Source organism: Callionymus lyra, chromosome 9, assembly GCF_982586985.1.
Source record: "Callionymus lyra chromosome 9, fCalLyr1.hap1.1, whole genome shotgun sequence".
Taxonomy (NCBI): domain Eukaryota; kingdom Metazoa; phylum Chordata; class Actinopteri; order Syngnathiformes; family Callionymidae; genus Callionymus; species Callionymus lyra.
The window spans coordinates 15,349,599-15,364,625 of record NC_141826.1 but is presented as its reverse complement, the minus strand read 5'-3'; the positions used below and the strand labels follow the sequence as shown (position 1 = coordinate 15,364,625).

Below are 15,027 nucleotides of genomic sequence, written 5' to 3'. Positions count from 1 at the left end.
TCCGGACTATAAGGCGCAATTAAAGCATTTAATTTGAAAAAAACTAACAATTTTAGTCACACGCCAATATATTAGCTTTGACTCTTGACTAGTGAAAATTAGTAAAACACAAACTTCAGAAAAGCTAAATTCTGTTTCAGAGCCCTCAATCCATATAAATACTGCTTAAACACAAACTCACACATTAGCACAAAGACTCTAAAATCTACGAGACACACACATACAGAACACCATCGTTGGCATAAAGTAGAAGTAGTAGTAGTAGCAGCAAATACACAAACATCTTGTTGAAACCAGTCCAGAACTCTTGCCGATTCAGCAAACGGTGAGATATTTTTATCATGGACTTAGTCGTAGTTTTTTTGCAGGTCATGCTATTGTACTTTTACTTTTTTCCTGACATTTAACTGGTCCGTGGTACAAAAGTATAATCAATAGGTTTTGGTGCGACTTTGGTAAACCAAACAGTTGCACAGCTCGCACCATCACGGCTACAATAGTCAGAAGCGTTGCAAAGTAATATATACTGTAATGTCGTTGAGTGAAGGACTCAAGGAGTAGACAAAGTTATTGGGGGGGGGACTGGCTTTAATTATCAACTCAGAGTTCATTCCTTCCGTGCTGATCAGCATCAAACTGGATCAGAAAGCTCAACTTTGACCCCGCTATCCTCGCGATATGAACTGTAACCATAAGAATGTGAACACAAATATGCTCGGCATCATCCCGGTTGGATTAACTAAAGTACTTCAGCCGCTAGATATTCGCATCAACAGGGTTAAACTTTTAAACTGGGACACTCAAGATGAAAAATTTGAGGGATTTTTGGACGAGTAAAGAACTAAAAAAAAGTGTATATTGTTGTATTTTACATGTTATAACTGGACAATTTTGAGATTCGTTTTGAATACACTAACGTTTAATTTAGCGGAATCAGCGTTTTCTTTAAGTGTTAAAGGTTGACATCTATTGTGAACGCGTTTAATTCGGTTTGACTGACCGACTTATCCGACTTATTCGTTTCGCTTAATTGCGCCCCATTATCTGGTGCACTTTATATATGAAAAGTTTAAAAATAGACCATTCATTGACAGCACGAAGATACTGCATTTGATTTGTCATTCAAAGTCAATTCTTTCTTCATGGTCCTCAGGCCTCCTGACTCTCAACGCTCCGCTGGACTTCGAAAATTCTCGGGAGTTCTACCTCTCCGTGGAGGGGAGTCGGGGCAAGTCCACCTCCAGCGACATCACCACGATCATCATCAACGTGAGGGACGTCAACGACAACACTCCCGTTTTCCAACGCGGCGACTACAGCGCTGAGATTTCAGAAGACATGGCCTCAGGAAGTCTGGTCATGAAGGTAGGAAACACAAAGAGCGTCTGCCAGTGCATGAATGACTCATTTTTAATTGATAAATTAAAGCTTCTTCTCAAGGGCACACATCGGCGTAGAGTTAAGAACATAGAATTCGCTGCTAATCTCTAATTAAATCCACTGCTAGATTGATGTTTTAAATTAAAAATGTATTTTCATTTAGCTGACGAAAAGATCACCAATTATCAGTTCCTCGAATTTCACTCACGTTAAAAAACAGCGGCCGAACACCTGCCATGATTGACTGACGCCTTTGGAGTATAATTAGTATAAACTAGACATTCTTTTAAATTAACAATTATCAAACCGTGTAAGGGAATGAGCATCAGGCGAATGAATACACGTAATAACTGATGGCGTTGAAACGCTTTTCTTCATTATTTGAATAAAAAAGGAAGACGAAGTTTTGCTTCTTAACACTTTTTTTCTTCTTAATTTACTCATTATATTATGTTGTTAACTTTTCCTATATTGGCGAAAGTATTTCGACAGGTACATTCTGGAGAAAGAATTGGAGGCAATCTAGCTTTAAAATATATATAAAAGTAAATCATACCCACTGAACTTAAGGGTTTTATGACACCCAGCAATTTCCATCGGACGCGTCTTTGTTGCAGAACCACTAATACGCGATTGCTCGAATTAAAGCGTCACACTCAGATCCGTCTCCCAGCGACCCCCTACTGAGGATACATAATGCTTCTGCTGGACTGCAAAAATTCAGCTCAGCGCCGCTCAAACTGGAGAGGAAGTAGAATTTGTTTAAAAGAATACAATAGCTTCCGATTTTCAGAAAGAAAAAAAAAAAAAAAAAAGGAATCAATGAAATTGGGTCAATTCAACGTATGGTATGTACTGTACATGGTGAGGTTTGTAAAAGCACAACTTGTTACAATGATTTGTTACATCCTTTAAAGCAGGGGTCACCAACCTTTTTGCACCTTGGACTGGTTAAATTTGGGCATTTTATTCACTGACTGATCAACATATAAAAACCCTTTACCACTAGTTTACAGGCGTCACACGCTCATGTTTTTTCAGAAAAAAATATAACCAGTAAGACAGTAATAATCAATAGAACAGAAATGATATACATTTTACAGTAACTAATGCCTCACGGAACAGTACCGTGGTTCGGTACCAGTACTTTAAAGGGCAACCAATGTGAAAACCTAAACTAACTCACTAACATGTTTCAAATGTTGAAGTCTTCCTCTCCAAGATGAAGTAAGTCCCTCATCATCAAAGTTATTTAATTAAAACCATGATTTAAAGAGTTCTTCCCCCGTCTGAAATCTCGGCGAATGAGAGGTTACAAGAGCGGAGTTCATTATGGCGTAATAATGGGATACACTTCCTTAAGCCAGCTGTAATCACGCCCCCGCTTTGTTTATAGAACAAGTCCCTTGGAGGTGGAGGCTTTCTGGGATGGATGACATTTGGTCATGGTTCCCAGAGAGACATAAACCAACCAATGACGCATTCCAGAGAGAGTCACGACACCACTGCTTTCTAGTCTTATTTCCTGTACTGTTAGCAACAATACATTAAAGAAAAATCTGGAATCTTTTAACGTATACCAACCCGTAACGATTCCAAAGGCAAACATTCATCCCATGAATAAACGAAACACTTTTCTGTAAGAACCGAATTCCTATATTATCTGTGTAAGATACAAATTCCTGTTCCTCTATACAGTCGCTGAGGAAACATGCCGACCTACATTCATGTCCACATGTACACAAAGGAATAGAAAACAATTCGCACAAAGAAAATCAATGAGCACAAAGGAGCTAGGGAATGATGATTTTCGAAAAAAAAAAGAAAAGAAAAAAAGTATCTCTCCCACCGTCAACATGTCAGCCGTCATCTGTCAGGCCTGCAGGAGAGATAACACAGCAATAACACAGCTCAGTGGCTCGCTGATGCTTCCACGCTGGATGGATGATGAGTCCCTAATCATATGGTTTCAGAGTTGATATTTTCTCCCCCACCCTTCTCTTCTTTTCCTAAAAACCCCCCCTTGCTCCCCTTTCTCAATTTTCACCATTACCATGCGTCCCGTCGCTGATTTGGCACAAATGGAATCAAGTGTCCTTCCGTCAGACGCGAAGATTACAGGATTCATTGTTGAACGTCCGTGACGTGGTGGAGGAGAAAAAAAAAACAAACATGAGAACAGACTCTTGTTCTCTGATGAGGAATCTCCATTAGTGTCCAAGTCCGTAATTGAGGAGCCACATTTGCTCTGACGTGATATGAATTACTTTTTTTTTTCTTCATCCATTGAAAAAGATAATAGGCTGCCACGTGTATGGAAGCGAGTCAAAGTCTAGGGCCTTGACAAAAGTTCACTTCTGTTTAGCAACCACTGTAGTTTTACTGAACAGTAGCTTCAAGAGCAACCAGTGTGTTGATTTAAGTTTGTCTTAAATATATCTATGACCTCTATTGTACTATATGTCTGTTGGTATAAAACTTTTTTTTCATTGAAATATTGACATTACAAAATGTGACGCCCCCTGTTGGCAGGGCGTAGCGAGTTTGGTTAGCAAGGGTGAAAGCAGGAGATAGTTTTGAAGATCAATTATTCAACAAAAATGTGCAACACAGGAAACAGAGAGGAATCGTTAGTGGCACCAAATAAAAGGCATAAGTCAAAACAAAAATTCTCCCCCAAATAACAGGTGCAAGAGCACCCCGAAATGGTGGTGCACACCACTAACCAAAGCTGTGTATCAAATCACATTATTCTCTTAGAATACTGGCGGTAAGTATGCATCACGCTAGTGTATGCACTAACTAGTACGCAAATTCAACAGATAGTATGTCTCAAATCAAACACTGCCGCTACGCACTAACCGGAAATGTCGCGACAGCTTCTTCTTCTACTACTAGTTAACAAAGTTTGGATCAAGATATGAGAAACAAAATATTAGATATATTTTACGCCGGTATCAGCACCAAAGAAGTGACATTCTCATACTGCTGGCTGAAAAAGCACCCCATTTGAGTGGTAGTGTAGTAACTTCTGTTTATATCGTCAACGTCAATAAGATGGCGGCCGTTAAGGGTAGAAAGTGTCCATCGATCCATTTTTAGTTTTGTAAGCGTTTTAGTACGCCAATTTAGTGTGCATGGCGCACTACATTTTCACATATAAGAATTGAGACGCACTTATGCACTAAAAATACTAAGTTTAAGTACGCAAGTATGCGATTCCAGACACAGCTCTAGTGTTTCTAGAAAGCAGGCTATGCGAGTGAAGTTGTAGACAAATGGGTGTCAAGTTGGTGTCTCCAACGTTGATATTGCAAGGTAAACAAACAGAAACGACAAAGAATCAATTCATCGGACTTTAACCAAGTACCAGCAGTTGGGCCAAACAAAACACTGAGCTCCAGCACTGAAGACCAGTCGTCTTTATGGAGGTGACCAGGTGACTTGATTGTGGGGGGCAAGGGGGTGAGATGATTAACTTCAGGTGTGCCACTGTGAACCTGTGGAGAAGACAGAGGCGAAAAACACCCCTTACAAAACAAAGGAGGGCCCAACCCCCTAGCAAGGACTTTAACAACTAAATAAACCCGTAATAACATGTAATAATGTGCTTAAGCTCAACCCACTGAAAACAAGGGAATCATTAAATAAACAATGCAGGGCGTGATTACAGTCCACTGGAGGGCGAGTGAAACAATTATTACGTCATAATGGTCTTCGCTCTTGAAACCTCTCGTCCGCTGAGATTTCAGACGGAGGAGAACTTTATAAAGTAATAAGTTCCAAACATGGTCATGATGCATCTTGGAGAGGAAGACGTCAACATTTGAAACATGTGAGCGAGTCACATAAAAACATGGTGAATCGAGACAAACCATTGCACACTAATTGTGAGCAGTTTAGCTAAAGCTATATTCGAAACAACCTTTTTCTCTTTTTAAAATAATTCACGTTCTTAAAGCTAGGTTAAGATGCTACACAGTCAATATTTTTGATGAAAAAAAGCCACATGAAGTGTGCTTTCAATTCCAGTTTCTCCTCCTCCCCTTTTCTTGTGATTCTCATGTTGACATTGAATGAGGAAAAACATCTTCTTTCAACACAAATGGGTCGCGTAGGTCAATGCCGTCGCTGCCTCCACGTCTGAAGATCCTCGCGACAAAACACTTTTTCCGTTTCCTGTGACTGACCCAGTTTCATGTTAATGTCAACAGCGATTCTTTTCATCCAAAGCCACCATTCAGATTGTTTCTCTGACCAACAGATGCATCTTCAAAGTGCCCCCGACTTTTGACTCTGCAGACATTTCTTCTTGAGCAAAGGCTTTTATCGATCTTTAATTATTTTTCAAACCTTCTCCTTCATTATCCGTAGGTCATAGCCACTGATAAAGACGGTCCGGTCAACAACTTGCTGCGATACTCCATCGTGAGTGGAGACCCTCTTCAGCAGTTCACCATCCACCCACGCAGCGGAGAAATCACCGTCTGTGCCCCACTGGACCGAGAAGAGGTCAGTATAAACCAAATATCTGGTCTCGGATAAGAATTTATAATGCTTTGAGAACCACTTTCCCTGGTCAGGCGAGGTAGTTTCCATTTTAAAACTACATAATGCAATACTGAAGAAGTCCAGGACGAGATCAATTTTATTCATCCGTTCCTTTTTGCTAGGATGATTTTAAAAAAAAGTCTGCTGGACAATGATGTTTGCGGATTATATAGGAATTTATATTTAGAGTATTGACCAATAAAGAGAGAAAAAGATCATTTAATACCAGACAATTTGTGTCTGTGTCTTGTGAATGCTGAATCTGTAAACTGTAATGCTTGAAAGTATTAGTACTCAAAGTAAAAATGTGTTTTTACAATTGTTTAAAAACCATTGAAAAGATGGCGTAAAGGAAAAAGACTGAAAATGTTGAAATAAAGTGAAAAAGGTTGAGAAGTAGAACTTGTAGTATAAATAGTAGTAGTGGGAGTAGTAGAATTTGTTGTAAAAGTAATAGTAGAAGTAGAAGTGGTAGTAGAAGAATTAGTACTAGAAGAAGTAGTGTTATAAATAGTATTAGAAGTAGAATAAGTAGACATAGTATATTTTTAAATAGTAGTAGAAGAAGTAATACAATTTGTAGTAGAAATAGTAGAGTTATAAGTAGTAGTAGAAGTAGAAGAAGTAGACATAGTATAAGAATAATTAGTAGTAAAAGTATTAGTAGAAGAAGTAATAGAATTCATAGTAAGAATAGGAGAGTGATAATTAGTTATAGAAGTAGAATATTTTGTGGTAGTAGAAGTAGTATTAGAAGTAAAAGTAATAGTAGAAGTGGTAGTAGAAGAAGAAGTAGTTAATGTAGTAGTAGTAGAAGTATAAGTCGTAGTAGTGGGAGTAAAAAAAGTAGTAGAATTAGTAGTAGAAGTAGAAGTAGAATTAGTAAACGCAGTAGTAGGAATAGTAGTAGAATTATTAGTTAAAGTATAAGTGGAATGAATAGTCAAATTAGAAGTGGTAGTGTTAGTAGTAGTAAATAGAAAAAAGTGTTTTTAAAGTTGAATGAAGTTTCTAGGTGTGAGTAGATGAATGTACCTGCAGGTCAAAGTGGTAGGAGTTGAAACATGAGTTAAAGATTTTGTAATTTATAAATTAAAGAACTTGTTGAAAAAATGTAAATGTAATTTTTTTAAATGCAACTTTTTAAAATTAGAAGAGAGAAAGAGATTTTTTCATTTGGTTATTTTAGTTTTGCTGTAACATGAACGGGTTTAAAAAATGTTCCTCTTTGCAGATCCCTCATTACTCTCTGACGGTGCAGGCAGCAGACGAAGGTGAACCTCCTCTGTCATCGGCCGTTCTCATCTCCATCACGGTGACCGACGCCAACGATAATCCCCCGGTCTTCTCTCAAGTCAACCACAGTCTTCTACTCCAGGTACTAAAAAAAAAAAAATGAAATGCGATGAGGAAAAATCAATAGTCTATGACTCGACCTCAGGAAAGTCAACATTCATACGATAAGATAACGTTGATATTCGCTCCACGATTCCAGACTGATTTCATTTCCCCCCCAAAGTCTCTCTGATTGGCAGGAGTGACAGAAAAAGAAAGCTGATCCCTCGACTGCTACTTTTATCGCGAGACATGTACAATATAAGCCGCAGGCATCAAATGATAAAACCCCGGTGTGGTCTGTGAACAGATTTACCATTTCAATATTTGCTGATCTCCTGCTTGTGCAGCTAAAAACACCTAAAATAATAAGCTAGTCATGCATGTACTGAATCGGAATCTGGAGGTCAAAACTGTGTTTGTCACTTTAGTTTGTCATTTGAAAAGTGTTTTTACTAAGATGTCTCCTTAAATGATCTATTTTTGAATAGTGAAAGGAAATTGAAGTTTCCGTAGAGAATCACCTTTCCAGGGGTTGAACCTTCTACAAGTTTGCATTAAGCCAAGTCAAAGAATACATGTTTCTGCATATTCTTTTTTCAAAATAAGTTATGCCTGAAGATTTTTCATATAGTTCCAAGTGGACAGTTTTTAGAAATTAACCTACACTGTCCAGGCGCTGTTTTTAGCGTTTTCGTTGAGTTAAACATGGTCAACAATCTGAGTGATTCATCCCTACTTTTCACCTTAAAGGGTAGACTTTAGGATGAATGCGCTCTAGAAGTGCCTACCCAGAGTACTTCCTGTCTGTATTACTTGTTATTCTTTAAACTTCTGGCTAAAAACAAGCAACCGGAACAATTTTTCATGTCACGGCTTCAATACAAAATGGAGGTTACAGAACGGAGGTATTTGGATGTTTTTAAGTGTCTTTTTGGATGAAGATGAAGACGAAGACAACTGAGCTTCAGTCGCTACGTTTAAAAGAACATACGTTTTTGTCTATAACACTATAAAGAAACAGATTACTCTGAAAATAATCCCAACCCTTAGTCAACATTAGCATGAGTAAGAAAGTGAGCGAAGTTAAAATGTTATCGCTATAATGTGCTCTCAACTGTGGATCACAAGCCAGGAAACACCAATGATTAAAAGACTCAAAAACAATTTTCTACTCTGCTAACGACACTCTACCGCAACTTTGAGTACGTCCTTGACACTGTCGAGTCCTGAGATTATATTTATGTCTTTATCTCGCTGTTCAGGTTGAAGGTAATGAGTCGTTGATGGTGTCAAACCGGGGTTCACTGAACACATCATGAATCTCTACTTAAATGTTTAGACCTTTTGGCGCCTTCACAAAGATTCTTGATGACCAGCAGACGTGCTTCTTCATAACGCCACGACCGGTGGTCATAACGGCGCGTCCGAACGATGTGTCATTTGAACTCCAGCGGCATCTCAACCTACGCTCGAAATGAATCACATCTTGCTGTAATTAAAACCTCCGAGAATCGTTTTGTTCCTGACAAACAACATTCATCGATGGAGATGTCGTACAAGAACTTGACCCCCCCACACCGAGAAGTGTCTCCAGGTCACTCTTTGTATAAGTGCGTTTTAAAAGCGATCCTCCCGCCCCCGGAAAAAAACAAACCTGGTGTAAAGCCGGACATGCGCCGGCGGCTCCCTAACTAGCTGATAATGAAGACAGATGAACCGGTGGCTGCAGATAATTAGAGAAGAATCACAAAAGATCACTCATCCTACACCAGTCTGTCTACCCGGCAGAGATATTCTGACCGCTAAGTGCGCCTCCGTCATAACGGCGACACCGCCAGCTCATTAAAAGTGAGAGTTCAGGAGTAGAACTCTTGGGGGAGATAAAGCAGAGCGATTAGAGAGACGGAGAGATCAGCAGTCGTGATCCGTTGTGGATCTGGGTCAGGTCCAACCTTTAACTTAAAGCCTCTAATGAGTTGAGCCACGGCTGTTAAATACACACATCAGGCTGCTTCTTTAGAAAAAAAATAACTTAAAGTTGGAATTTTAGAGTTAATCCAGGACTTGTGTGTTTTACAACTTAAGATGTATAGACAACAGGCAAGTGCTACATGCTTATCGACACTATCCATTTCTCCTACTTCTTCATGGTATGGTTAGCAAAGTCCATCACAGCTGTGTCTCAAATCGCATACTTGCGTACTAAAACTTAGTATTTTTAGTGCATAAGTAAGTCTCAACTCTTCTAAATCTAGTGCGCCATGCACACTAAATTGGTGTACTAAATGCCCACAAAACTGAGTAAGGAGCGATGGACACTTTCCAGTGACGTCACTACCACTCTAATTGAGTGCTTTTTCAGGTGCATTTTCAGCAGCAGGAGGATGACACGTCTTCATTGCTGATACCAGCATAAATATCTTGCGAATATTTAGTTTCTCATATTTCTTGATCCAAACTTGCAAAACTTGCTGCCAGCAGCTGTCTGCGATAGTGTTCCTACAGCTGGTTGAAATCATTGTTAAATAGCAGTAGCTGTCGCGTCATTTCCAGTTAGTGCGTAGCGGCAGTGTTTGATTTGAGACATACTATCTGTCGAGAATTTGCGTACTAGTTAGTATGTACACTATCCTGATGCATAATAAAAGAGAAGTATGCGATTTGAGACACAGCAGCAGGCTTTTCTCTACCCAATGAATAAGACACGACAGTCAGAGCTAGCCGTTTAGCATTCTTGCGGCGTGTCCCAAGTGCACTTGTGCACTTAGACTTAATATTTTAAGTACACAAGTGCTTCCCAATTGAGCATTGCGCACTTAATTGTCCAGAAAATTGAGTGTGGATCGATGGACACTTTCAACAGCAGCCATTTTAGTGACGAAGTTGACACTAAACAGAAGCTACTTCACTGATGACGCGTCTCTGGAGCAAATATCGACATAAATATCTTGAGAAAATACTGATTTTACCACAAAACAACACAACAACAATAATAATAACAAGATGAAACACACCTTAAAAACTTGTTTCAATTGGCGAAAATCGCTGCCAAGTTTCGGGCCATTTGTTTCTTATAGCTGGATGCAATCAGTGTTGGTCTGGGATGACACAAGAGTAAAATACCAAATATTTGAGACTTCAAAAGGAATAAAGTAAGTCCAGTAGATGTTGACCCAACAGTGTTTCTCAGGATCCATTAAGGTTAGTTTGTAGTTTTCGGAACAGTGAATTTCCTGGATACACAAATGCCACATGTTTCGTGACTCTTCTAAATACTAGTTATGCTTAGTTTTCTGTGTCCTTACAGGAAAACCTAAATATGTGCAGGAGACTCAAGCACTTTTTGTACAAGGTCTAAGAAAAAGGCGCTAATTTATGTTTTTTATTGTGGTATGCAGTCCTACAATATTAATGACATTTCATTTGAGTTCAATGGTTTAAATTAATTGCATATACAAGGGAGATACGACCACAGTTATGGAAGAAATTAAAGTCATTAGTCATGGTACCGCTGTAAACCAAAAAGAGACTAAAGGACCTCAACAAAATATTTATCCTCAAAATAGCTTGTTGACTAAATAAAGTTAAAAATTAAGGTGGAAAGTACCAACATCTCATAATGGTTCTTAAAGAGCTTGTGACACACAACAAGAAAAAACTTTTCAACAAAAACACACAAATACAAAGTAGATTGTTTCATGTCGGAGCCAAGTACTTGGCACTTTCTTTCTAAGTCGCTGCCAGGATTGTTAATACAAAGTTGTTTAATGTGCGGTTTATAGACGTCTTTAAACGCCAAAGCTTAAGGCTACAGCCACCCAATTCAAAACAACATGTCCTTGTTTGTGTGTTTTCCATTTTGTGTCAGTTGCGCAACTTCCAGCAGCTGTCACATCCTAGCTAACACTGTTGTTATTAGCTATTAACGGTATGGTGAAATGAAAGTAAGTCAGAATTGACTGATGATTAGAAATTCAGGTCACTTTTCTGAGCTCTGGCAACCATTTTATTGCCATTATTGTACAACATTAAACATGACATAACCTCTTACATACAGTATAATATTAACACAGTGCAGAATGAGAAATGAAAGTGTGTGTTACTATAATATAATATACTGTATAGACATAGGTGGTAAAGAAATTGTCAAAAAAGAAGTCCATGTTTGTTGTTGTTTTTTTCTTCTACAAACATTTAAAAAAAAACAGAAATACAAATATAGACGTTACAACTAAAAAAAATTATATATCAAATTATTAAAATTATTATTAATAATTGCTGTTGATATGTAATTTTATCTCGACTTAAAACATAACTTCTGGGACTCTTGTGCAGCCCTATGACATATTTCAGACCAGTGGTGGGCAAATGCATTTCCTCAGGGGCCACATTTTCTACAGTGGCTGTTTTGAGGGGCCAACAAGCCAAGATAAAGGAGCAGAACGTTTAGAAGTCAAGCAGAATATGCTAAGATAATATATATATGTATATATTATTTCATTGGGTTTTTTTAATAACTTTTTCACACTCACTTAAATCTTTGTGAAGGTCAGTAAATACTCAAGCAATTGCAAAAAGTCACTAAACTGTATAGTCATGTTTAGAGACTATTAATGTATAATAGAAATAAATACTAAATATTTAGTTTCACATGATCTTTGAATTCATGTGGCCAAGCTTAGACTGTACGAAAACAAACTTAACATAGTCATACTTTTGATTGGTTATATCTAAAAAGATATAAGTAAGTTATTTTGCAGATGCTTTGAGCCACCCCCCCCCCCACAAAAAAATAAATAAATGTATGCTGACAATACACACACATCTTTGGTGTAGTTGTTTGTAACAGTTTGCCTTAAATACAGCGGGAAGAAAAGTTAGTTGGAACAGAGTAAGTGGCATCCCTGGTTACACGGACCGCCCTAAGAAGCATTTCTTAACAGGGTCAGGTTGGACTTGACGTCTGTGTGGCATCGACTGCCCATCCAGGCACTTACGACTCCACTCCTGTGCCAACCTGCCGTCACCCCACCTGCTGCGTCGCTGCCAATTCGGAAATCTCCGCCCCGGCCCGGTATATAGTATAGCGGATTCACGAGCCAAACACTCCGTGTGGCTGATGAATCCACCTTCTTCCATATCAGCCCCATCTGTTAATGTCCCAACAGCCTGATGAAGATAATCTGATCGCATTACGCAGATGGATCAGAAGAAAGCATAGAACAAATGACCTCTCCTCCCTGTACACCATGATTCTCTCCCTTCCTTGATTCATTATTTTATCACCGCGGGATCAAGTGGAGTTCCGGTATTCCAGCAGGTGATTCAAACCACTGCCCTCCCGTGGAGCATCAGGGGTGATAAATCTTCCTGAATGAACACTATATCCACCAAATCCTGACTGAAACTTCTGCAGCTGAATGTTAAGCAGCATCACATGAATAATCCATGAGAATGACTCATATTTAATTGCATTAAAATGAGGCATTTGCATGTTTACCGGACCGGCTGACTGTGAAATGTGCAGCCAGGATTTATGGGATGAATGGAATGTGTGAACTGTGTTTATTTAATTCCTGCGTCTTACCGTCAATATTCAAACACTTTGACTATACATAGAATTCTCATGTCGCTAGTGTGAAGGTCGGTTCTGAGTCACAAAGATTATTTAGTCCATCTCTATTGTCCAGTAACATCTCATTGTTCCAGACCATACCAAGTAAAAATACCTTACTACTACTACTACTCCTAAAAAATATATATATTTTTAATGAATTGCTGTGATTGACAAAATTAATTTGTAAATGTCATTGTAAAAATAATTTTAATATACAAACAAATAATGATAAACATACATTTAATTAATACCAATTTATAAAATTAATTAATAAAATGTATCATTTTGATAATATATAAATATAAAACTAAAATATAAAAAGAGCATAATTAAAAGTGGCAAAAGAGGAAAAAGCTGCAGTTTATCAAGCGGCCACACGAGGCTGGCAAACAATTCTGACCACCTGCAGTGGTGCATTGAACAACTTAATATTGGTTCTAAACTGTTATAATTCGAACCATCGAGGCTTTTAAATAAGAATCTAAAACAGACAGCATAGGTATTTTAGTATGTAAATTATTTAAACTCTCATTCATTTCTTTAGCAAGAAATGTCTTCAGCAATCCTCCATCCATGGATTCAGTGAAAAGATCGATGTTGATTGAGATCTAATGGGTTAACTTTACGGGGGAAATGCGGGACCTTTCTTCCCGAGAAATACTATTAGATTTTGAATAATTGAATAATAACAGTTGTGACCAACCTTCCCCATTCTATAGGCTATACATATCTAACTGACAGGCTGTCTCTAAATGTGGGTGAGAACTCTTCATTTAATCTCACCTGGAGATATATGTGTGACTGAGAGAGGCAACAAAGATAGAGATTGGAATGGCCTCGTTGGGATCTACTTTTGATTTCCCTAGTCAGGGTTGAATGACCGAAGACAAACTTGGTCAAAGTTTTCAATAACGATTCTCCCTCACAAAGCTGAGCATAAATCAGTGACTTTAACCCTTTCTTTCTTCCTTCTTTGGTGACTCATGCTGTGATTTAATTGTAAAAGATGACTCCATAGTCGTCGCGTTTTACTTCATTAACTTCACATACTGTCACCGGCTCCCAAAAGTGTGTCGTGTTTTTTTTTTACTCTCAAGATTGATGAACCATTTTCAGGAGGCTGAGGGATCCTATTAAAGTCACTACAGTGTGAAAATAAACTTGTTTGTATCTTGTCAAACATGATTTATCGCAAAGAACCTATTCAAATAAATTTACTATGATTATTTATGTCGGTGTAATGTGAGTCTTTGCAAACGTTTTTTTCTGTAAACTTCTGCAGAGGGTTTAATTAAGTTTTTGAAGTATTTTAAGTGAGGAATAGTTTGTAATAATTCAACCTAATAAGGGAACATTATGTTGTAACAATGTGTCTCTCGCAGGAGGGCGAGTCAGTGGGCAGCAGCTTCCTCCAGTTGGTGGTCACGGACAAGGATACGCCCAAAAACGGAGCGCCCTTTTCGTTCCACATCATCAGCGGCAACGAGGACCGGCGTTTCCAGGTGGACCAGGGCGGCCTGCTGTCACTGTACGCTCCACTCAAGAAGAAGGTCAAGCCTCACCATCAGCTCAAGGTTCAGGTGAGATGCGGCTCTCATCCCGGATATCTCAATTTTTGTGTTGGTTTTTACTTTCCAGTATCTTCTATAATCATATCAAACATTCCCGGTATGACACAGTCTCTCTTCTCCAGATGTTCAAACAATCTGCTTCCTCTAAATTGTCTCATTATTTCCCTAAATGTACATTTGATGGAATCATTTCTGATATTGTTGTTTCTCCCAATGGACGAGAGTATCTTCATCTCAACCTATAAAGCTTTTCTTTGTTGTTGCAACTTGATATAGACATATCATCCGCCCTGCCTGCAATCTCTTCTTCGCCTACCATCAAATCAAACCATTACTTTGGACGACTGATGCCAAAAATATTAACCTTTTTAAAAATGTGTCAATCATTTAAAACTCATTAAAAGGTCAGAAATCATCCTAAAAAGATTTACCGATCCATATGGTAATCCACAAATTGCTTGAATATTTATTTTATATTTACTGATCATATGTTTTTTAGGTAAATAATTCACCTAATTCTGTTAAAATACACTTAAATGTTGTGGACACAAAGATTTCAGTTCCGTCCTC

At 38.3% G+C, this 15,027-nt stretch overlaps 1 protein-coding gene across 1 annotated transcript in view; it reads left to right on the top strand.

The window, feature by feature from the left end:
• The window catches only part of fat2 (FAT atypical cadherin 2), a 103,594-nt gene that overhangs the window by 63,880 nt on the left and 24,687 nt on the right, over positions 1-15,027 (top strand). Inside the window, exons 17-20 of the mRNA XM_087798908.1 lie at positions 1,154-1,365; positions 5,755-5,892; positions 7,166-7,309; positions 14,269-14,466. Of these exons, the coding sequence (XP_087655034.1) occupies positions 1,154-1,365; positions 5,755-5,892; positions 7,166-7,309; positions 14,269-14,466 (692 nt within the window). The remainder of the gene's footprint in view (positions 1-1,153; positions 1,366-5,754; positions 5,893-7,165; positions 7,310-14,268; positions 14,467-15,027) is intronic.